General features: G+C 44.6%; 1 protein-coding gene across 1 annotated transcript in view; it reads right to left on the reverse strand.

Annotated features, from left to right (window-relative positions):
* Positions 1-9,050, reverse strand: part of TNRC6A (trinucleotide repeat containing adaptor 6A) — a 101,702-nt gene extending 92,652 nt beyond the window's left edge. The window contains exons 1-2 of the mRNA XM_040635208.1: positions 8,577-9,050; positions 8,161-8,208 (exon numbers count right to left, since the gene is read on the reverse strand). Coding sequence (XP_040491142.1) covers positions 8,161-8,208; positions 8,577-8,581 — 53 coding nt within the window. The 5' untranslated portion in view covers positions 8,582-9,050. The remainder of the gene's footprint in view (positions 1-8,160; positions 8,209-8,576) is intronic.
* Between the last annotated feature and the right edge of the window lie 395 nt (positions 9,051-9,445).

Genomic DNA, 9,445 nt, shown 5'->3' on the forward strand with positions numbered 1-9,445 from the left:
CCTCTTGCTTTGCCACTCCCCCATGCTTGTGCTCTCTTCCTCTCTCTCAAATAAAATCTTTTTTTAAAAAATGTGGTATAGATATAAAGTGGAATATTTTTCAACCATAAAAACATGTACTGATGCGTGCTACAACATGAATGAGCCTTGAAAATATACTAAGTAAAACAGACAAGACATGCTGTATGATCGCATTTATATGAAATGTCCAGAAGGGGCCAATTCATAGAGACAGTGTAGAATGGTGGCTGCCAGGGGTTCCGGGTAGGGGTGATGATTGCACAACTCTGAATACACTAAAAGCCACTTTAAAAGGCTGGATTTTATGGTTTGTGAATTTCATCTCAATAAAGCTGCTATTAAAAAGTTGAGGGAGGGACACCTGGGTGGCTCAGTTGGTTGGGTGTCTGCCTTCGGCTCAGGTTGTGATCCCAGGGTGCTGGGATCAAGTTCCACATTGGGCTCTCTGCTCAGTGGGGAGCCTGCTTCTCCCTCTCTCTCTGCCACTCCCCTTGCTTGGGTGCTCTCACTTTCTCCCTTTCCCTCTGACAAATAAGTAAAATCTTAAAAAAATAAAATAAGTTAAGGGAGGGATGCCTGGGTGGCTCAGTAGGGTAAGTGACTGCCTTCAGCTCAGATCATGATCCCAGGAGCCTAGGATCGAGCCCTTCATCGGACTCCCTGCCCAGCAGAGAGTCTGCTTCTCCCTTTCTCTCTCCCTCTGCCTCTCCCCCTTCAACTGCTTGCTTTCTCTCACTCTCAAATAAATAAATAAAATCTTAAAAGAAAATTGAGGGAGATGGGGGCACCCAGGTGGCTCAGTCAGTTGAGCATAAGACTCTTGATCTCAGCTCAGGTCTTGATCTCAGGGTTGGGAGTTCAAGCCCTGTGTTGGGCTCCATGCTAGGTATGCAGTGTACTTAAAAAAATAAATAAATAAATGAGGGAGAAACTGAGGGAAACATTCAGAGGAAAAGTTGAGGATAGGGCAAGAGTAGAAGGGACAAACTAAAGAGATAGATAAGCTGAGCACAGCAAGAGTTTGGGCTTAAATTCCAGTCACTGGGGAGCTAGCCAAGGTTTCAAAGAAATAGCAAGGGATAAGCTCAGAACTGTGGCTTGAGGTTGATTAAGTTGTATCAGTGTAGGGGCGCCTGGGTGGCTCAGTGGGTTAAGCGTCTGCCTTCGGCTCAGGTCATGATCCCAGGGTCCTGGGACTGAGTCCCGCATCAGGCTCCCTGCTCAGTGGGGAGTCTGCTTCTCCCTCTCCCTCTCCCCCTGCTCATGCTCTATCTCTCATGCTCTCTCTCTCAAATAAATAAAACCTTAAAAAGAAAAAAAAAGTTGCAGCAGTGTAGAGGATGCACTTGATGCCTCTTCCTATCTTTACATGGCAAGAATCTCACACACGCAGATGTCTCGTATCACCTAAAGCTTCACAAGCAGAATACTAAGCAAAACCTTTCTCTCTGGCATCCTTTGTATGGTCAATTACAGACAGTGAAGTAATGCTTAAAAACACATATAAAAGCAGTGTGTATCTGAGCACCACATAGTACTAGTTCCTTGTGTTTTAGAGGGATACTTCAAAAGAATGAGAAAAGACCAAAGTCAACAAAACACAGATGTCAAAATTATAAAAATATTCAATTATCACTGCAGCAAGCTGCTCAGTAAATGCTAGCTGACTCAAAACCCCTAGTAAGAACAGCAAAACAAGTGACTCGGTTTAATCTTGTTGGTTATTATACCAAATCCAATCAATCGCTGTTTGCAGAAAATATCTTGTAGGGTTCAAAGTATAAAATTCCTTAACCGGGTTTCAATCTGTTGTGAACATTCCATCTGAAGCGGGAAGTCAGCTGAGTCATCGGCGTCCAACATACTGCTGCAGATTCAAAATGCTCTTCCCTAGTTAGAAGAGTAGAAAGGCTAGGATTTCTGCTTCATAGCCAACTCACACACCCAGAGTATGCAAATCAACTTTAAAATAAGACCACCTTCATAGGAAATTTAAACTATATTTATTTCCATGGGTCTTTTTTTTTTTTAAGAGAGAAACTACGCCTTTATCGAACGTTACTTTCTCTCTTCAAATCTTAAAATCCCCCTTTTTGTTGCCGCTATTCAGCTCCTGATATCCTCCCTGTAACACATTGTTGCTTACTCTTCGGGGAGCCACGACCCTTTGAAACCTGATAAATGCTAAGGACCATCTTTTTTTTTAAAGCACACATTCAATTTTTCAAACTACTTCACACCATCCGCATCCCTGTGTGGAATCCACCATGAGAAGAGAATCTCCATTCTGCTGGCATCCTTTTTCAGGAGGCAGATCACAAGCCCAAGCCCTATGTTTCATTTTCTTACCCAGGTTATCAGTTTATCAGTGGTGAAAGTTGAAAACAAGCAACTTTTATGTCTAACAATTAGGAAGCTACTTTCAGAATGACCCTTCAAAAAGTGCAATCGTTACAAGAGATCAGTTTAAACATGAAGACTTGTAATTACTGCAACCTCAACTATTTAAAATTATATCTCAGTTTGACCTAATTGTTGGCACGTCCAAAAATGAAAGAGACAGAGCGAGCACGAAAGTAAAAGTACTGGGTCCACTTTCAGCTAATTTGCTCAAAAATGGTGGGAGAAGGAGCCCAATGTGATGTCCTGAGAGTACATCACCTATGCACTATTCCTGCCAAAAAGGTTTCACTGACTCTAATCCTACAGAAACCATCAGAAAAATCCAAACTGAAGCCTGTAACTACTAGTCTGGACTATTCCAAAATGTCAATGCCATGAAAGGGGAAAAAAAGGGCAAGGGGCTGCTCCTGATGTAGGNNNAAATTATAGACAACTAAAAGCAACCCCGGGTTAGGGAGTGAAGGGAGAAAAAAACCAACATATTTAAAAAGACATTACTGGGATGGTTGGGAAAATTTGAATATTGAAAGAAAGGCATTGTGACAAAGTTAAACTTACCCGTGCGTGATAATGTGATTGTTATACAGAATACCCTTGTTCTCAGGAGATGCGTGTTGGCTTTACTTAGGGATGAACTGGCATGATAAAACGATATGGCAAAATACTAATATTCGGCAAACCTGGGGAGAGATACAGGTGTTCACCGCCTTATTCTTGCTATTTTGCCGAAGGTTAGAATTATTTTTTAAAAATTTTAAATGGGAGGACATTTTCTTGACTTTGAGTGAGAGACTGTCATAGTCAGTCTGAGCAGAAAACATACAGCACGTTCTATTTTAGTCTCTCCAATCACGGGCAATACTTCTGAGGTTGTCAGAAAACAGAACTGTAAGGGACTTAAATTTATACTTGCAGACTTCAGATGCCAAAAGCACAAGAGGTTACAGAGTGGCATTCAGACTTTTTAATGATGTTCATATTTAAATTTTCCACAGAGGGTTGTTACGCATTTTTAAATTAAGCTTACAGTTTGTGATTCATTTATTCTATCAATTGACTTACCACATAGCTGCCAAATTAGGCTAGAAAGAAACCTACCAATATGAATTTGTTGGCCTACAAACCGTACCACAGGAAGGCAACAGAGAAGCTTAACAAACTGGAAGATAACTTTTTTTTCAGATATACGTTGATGAATTGCAGGTGTAGGGCCCACCGTACCTAGCAAAACCTAACGCTCTGGTTTATTCCTGCTGTCCCTAGTCTTCTCTTATTTAGCACCTGTCCCAGGCAAAAGGGCCTCAGATAACCATGTCCCAGTTTAAATGCTACATTATATGACATTACAGCATCTTTAATAATTTTTCTTAAATGATGTAAGTGTTTAATAGTTGGTTTGGGGGAAAAAGAATCAGCTAACATGAAGTGTGTAACTTTTACGTTAGACAATATACCCTATGTTATAGTAATAAATTAATTACCAGAATGGGCACAAAATACATTAAGATAAGCGTTCTAACATTTTCAGAAAGAAAGAAGAAATCAAAGTTATTTTTCTCTTGTGCAATATAAAATAAAATATTGTACATTTGCGAGACCTCAGTATTAGAGTCAAAAGGCCTGTTGGAATCCCAGCTCTGTCACTTGAGAGAATATAACCTTGACTGAGTTACTGGATGTCTTAACCATAGCTTTCTCATTTGTAAAATGGAAGAGATCAGAATACTGGCCGGTCTCCCTGATGTCATGGTCCAGCTCTAAATACTGAATGATTCTATGGCTTTGGCCTCCAAAATATTTTTTAAAATTAGATCAGTTGCCTTAGATTTTTTTACAACTAGAAAATGTCACTTACCATCTTCTCTCACCAAACTCCTATTTCTGTTCTGCCCCCTCTTCAGTTCAGAGGCTGGGTCAATCTCGCATTCACCCAAGATGGTGTTTAGACCCCTCTCACAACTAATCCCAGCTTAGTTAGCTGCCAAATCCCAGATTTCACTTCCTCAGTATCTCCCACTCTCAGCTCTTTTCCCCCACCACTGTAATTCAGGTCTTCATCAACACCTGCCTTACTCTAGCATATCACACTACCCTACCCAAGAGCACGTAATAGCTCCATACTACCGAAAAGATCTATGCCAGAAATCCTCCACCTAATATTCAAGAACCTCAGCGTCTGGGGCGCCTGGGTGGCACAGTGGTTAAGCGTCTGCCTTCGGCTCAGGGCGTGATCCTGGCATTATGGGATCGAGCCCCACATCAGGCTCCTCTGCTATGAGCCTGCTTCTTCCTCTCCCACTCCCTCTGCTTGTGTTCCCTCTCTCACTGGCTGTCTCTATCTCTGTTGAATAAATAAATAAAATCTTAAAAAAAAAAAAAAAAGAACCTCAGCGTCTGCCCCTGCTCTTCTGTGCCAATCCAACCAAACTGCCCATTGCTATTTCAAAATTCCCTGTACTTCCTGACTTTTGTGCCATTAATTCTATTCTTCTTACACTGCCCTTTTCTCTGCCTTTCAAAATTGATTTCATCCTTTAAAGTTCAGTTCTAGGGGTGCCTGGGTGGATGAATCAGTTAAGCGTCTGCCTTTGGCTCAGGTCATGATCTCGGGGTCCTGGGATCGAGTCCCACATCAGGCACCCTGCTCAGCGGGGAGTCTGCTTCTCCCTCTCCTTCTGCTCCCCCCACGCTTGTGCACTCTCTCTCTCTCTGTCTCAAATAAATAAAATCTTTTTTGAAAAAATTAAAGTTCAGTTCCAGTGGTGACCACCCCCATCTAGATATCACAGTTCCCTCTTTTGAATGCCCATGATACTGACATAAAGTGACAATTTTAATGGCCAACAGTGAATTAAGAAATAATGCTTACCCCAGGTAGTAAACTAAATTTCTCTTGTGCCAAGTTTAACTGGCACTGGCTACCTGGCACACTGTCTTGAGGATTTGCCACTCAGCAGAGGGAAAGGAGAATGGCAACACAACTCTGACATTCAGAAACTAGAGGGTTCAAACTAGGGGCCCACGCAATAGGATGTGGATTTCCATGGTATTAAAACATGTAAAAATTAATTTAACATTTAAATATTTGACATTAGAAGTTCATACATTTGGTTATATTCTGGGAATATGAAGATCTAGAATGACGGTTCTCAACTGGGAGTGATTTTATCCCCCAGAGAACATTTGGCAATATCTGAAGACATTTCTGAATGTCACGACTGGGCGGGGAGTGCTACAGGCAGATGCTGCTGACCATCCCACAAGGCACAGGGCAGACCTCACGATCCAATTAGCTGGTCCAAAATGTCAACAGAGCCCAGGTTAAGAAACTCTGATCTAGAAGTATCAAATGTACCTGTGGGTTCTGCCTCCTCAAAGATATTTTCAAATTTTTCAAGATGAAGAACCATGCCTCTAGTAAGAGACGATACAATATGATCCGAAGCCTGACAGCTCCTCCAATACCAGTGATGTGGACTCCTGAAAGTTACTTAACCTCTTTGTGCCTCAAAGTCTTCATTTGTAAAACAGGAATAATAGTACCTACCTCACACAGTGATCCAGAGATCGGAGGAGTCCATGCAAAGTCTTCCGAAGAATGTGCCAGGCAGACAGTAAGCATTCAGTACACTTAGCTACTTCTGTTCTTCCCCTCCCAAGAGCCTAGCCTTGCATTTGGAACATAGAAGATGCTCAAGAAATGTTTGCTAAAGGAATACAGAATAACGCCTTGATTTCCTGAGGAAAGCATAAATGCTTCAAGACATACACACTCTCCTTATTTGGGAAAAAGGAAGCACAGAGCTAGAGACGGAGTTGAAGGAAAGCATCTGCCCACCTAATCACATGTCTCCCTCCTTGGAACCTTTTAACCTTTAGGCAATGCTACTCTCTCACAGTCCTGATACACTGCCCTGTAACCTCCTTAATAATTGTTCTTCCTTTTTATGCCTGATTACCAACTGCAGAAGCAGCCTCAAGTATGGAATGAGATGGTAATTTAACCTCTACACCATCTACCTTGTATTAGTTATTTATGTACACATGACAATCTTCCTACCAGACTGTACGTTCTCTCTGTGGCCAGGGACGACACTTAACTCCTTTTTAACACAACCCAAGGGGCCTCACACACCTTGGGAACTGACTGGCCCAAACCTCTCATTTTATAGGTTACATACAAAGAGGCTAAGTGATTTGCCAAGAGTCAAGGTCATACTAAGTGGCAGCGCTGGGATTCAAACTCTGATACATAACCGATATAGACACTCTAAGTTCTCTCCCACTATAACAGCATATGAAAATTATACCTGTGGTAGAGGCAATTTTTAATTAAGCCCCAGAAAACCTCCACAGAAATTATACTGATATAGTCACCTGACAAAGCAAAAATGGGGGGAGAAATAGACTCCAACCTCCTTTCTGCCGCTGAAAATTCAACCTGTTTTCTTTAATGGTCTTGTATCTTAACATTTTTAAAAAGCTTTTGCCAACAAAACTTATTAAATGTCCAAAGAACAGTTGTTTAATCAGTGATGTCAGGCTTAATTTCCTTGAACCAGTCCCCATAATTGTAAGAAATGATAATTATAAGAAAATTTCTTATTTGATAAGCCAATGATGCCCAACCTTCACCCACTGAAAAGATTTTTTAACTATCACCTTAACAGATTAATATCTATAAACCTCAAAAGACTGGCAATTTGGGATGATTTTATACGGTGAAAAAATATTCACATGATTTGAACGGAGTGATATTAACCTCACCATAAACCTAAAACTTACAATCGTCAAGGACAAACTACATTAAGACCTGAGATAGGAGAGATTTTATTTTATCCTGTCCAAGTGAAAAAGAAAGCTGCTCACTGATAAGGTTCATCTAGAAGTTTCTCTGAGTCTCCCCATATGATTCAAAAGAAAACGGCCAACAAAGGAAGACCGTAAGAAAATGAATTTGAAAAAGAGTTAAATACAGTGCAATGCTCTGATGCTTTAAGCAATTACAGCTCACTAAAGCTAAACGTTTCCATAAAGGCAACGTTTAAAAACCAAAAAACTCCCTTTGTGGTGATGATTTAAGTTACCAGGGCAAAAACACTCAGGCCCAGTAGAAACGATAACCACTTATGGGGAACAGATTTTTAATTATTTTACCAGTTGATAAAAAGAGCACACACCGAACATAGACACCAATGTAGTTTCAAAAGAAAACAAAACGCAGTTTATGCTCGGTAAAGTTCAAGGGCAAAACTGTTTCCAGTGCAACAGAATCTGCCTGACTACAATGTGTTGGGAGAAAAAAATGCGAACATAGTATCTTCTTATAAAGGCAACAATTTGAGTTACAAAGTAATAACGGGGAAGCCAAAACAGTTTGACAGCCCGCCATAAGGGCCGCCTCAATCATGAGTCACACAATGCCTGCAACCATTTACAATAGTAATTAATGCACAAGTCCCCTAATTAAATTCTAAAAGGGTGAGAATGCTTTAACTAAGTTTACAAGAATTGCTTTTCACTGTTTTTTCTTTCCCCAAAGAAAAGAACACACGCGTAATTACGCATCTCCCCGCAATCCCTCCATCCAGTATTCCCTCTGGCCTCCTTTCCCGAATGTCTATTCCCTGCGTGCGAAAAGAAAATGACACGGGGGAACTTCTAAACCCAGAAAGGGCGAACCAGAGTGGAAATACACGATTAATGGGGCGACAGACGGAAGCTCGCCCATCTTACCTGCTAAGATTCCTTTCTACGTCTTTGGTAGCTTTAGCTTCCAATTCTCTGCAAGAGAAAAGAAAAGAGAGAGAGAGATGCGCGTGAAAACGGAGCTGCTGCGGCAGAGGCTCGCGCCGGGGCGGATGGGGGAGGGGAGGGGAGCCCGGGGGTGCTCACAAAGCTGCGGGGCTGCAGCCCGGACTGCGGGCAGGCTGCGCGGGCGAGCCACAGCCCCCGGCCCGGCCCCAGCGGCGCAGCGCGTCCCCTCCGGGCCTCCAGCCCGGCCTCCGCAGCGGCGCCCCCGCACCCCCCCGCCGGGGCCCGAGGTCTCGGGGACGCCCGCCGCCGCCGCCGCTGCCGCCGCCCGCAGCAGCGGGCCCTGCGGCAGCGCCCCAGGCTCCTCCCGCCCTGAGGGAGGCCCCCGCCCCACTCACCTCATGTGTGTAAAGTGCACGAGCAAGTGGGGCGCGGCGAGTGAGGCTCGCGAGCCTCAAGCCCTCCGCAGCGCCGCGGGGAGAGGCCCGAGCCGCTGCACCAGCGCCATTTTCTACACCGACCCGCTGCCGCCGCCGCCGCCGCCGCCACCGCCGCCGCCGCAGGCCCCAGACCGGAAGTGAATGCCCTGTTCGGCAACCCCTTCCGGGGGCGCCGGGGCCACCGGCCTCAAGATGGAGGCCCTAGCAACTAACCCCGCAGCCGGGGCAGGCCCTTGGCAACCACCCGGGTGCGGCTCGCGGCCAGCGGCCGGACCTCCCTGAGAAGGCGGGGGTCACCGCCTCAGAGGCGCCCCGCACAGCGGCTGGGGGGCCCGCCGAGCCCCGGGCCCAGCCTCTGTCGCCGCGGCCGGCTGCGATCCGATTGGAGTCCCGCCCCTCCTCCTCCTCCTTCTTTGCTGCGACACAAGTTTCCTTCCCTGCCGCCCGGCCCCTCCCCCACCGAAACACACCAAGGCGGGGGTGGGGTGGGGGGGGTGGAGGGAAAGGCTAAGCCGCAAATTCTACCCCTGCCGCAGCAAGATGAGCCCGCGCGGCTTTTGAAATCCGCCACTTGTAATTATTTTTGACCTTGGGCCAGTTATTTAACCTCGCTGCTCCTCTGCTTCCTCCTCAGGTAAAGAATGCATACCTGAGGCGGACTATGAGGCTTAAAAGCGATTTTTATCCACCGAATTTTGCAGACCGTTTGACTCAGCAATTCCACTGGCATGAATTTCTGTTCCGAAAACAATCCTGGATATCTACAAATATTTCACCGTCAACATGTTAAGTTGCGGCAACGATAACGGTGAAAAATTGTAAACGGC

This window comes from Ursus maritimus, unplaced genomic scaffold (assembly GCF_017311325.1).
Source record: "Ursus maritimus isolate PB19 unplaced genomic scaffold, ASM1731132v1 scaffold_2, whole genome shotgun sequence".
NCBI lineage: Eukaryota > Metazoa > Chordata > Mammalia > Carnivora > Ursidae > Ursus > Ursus maritimus.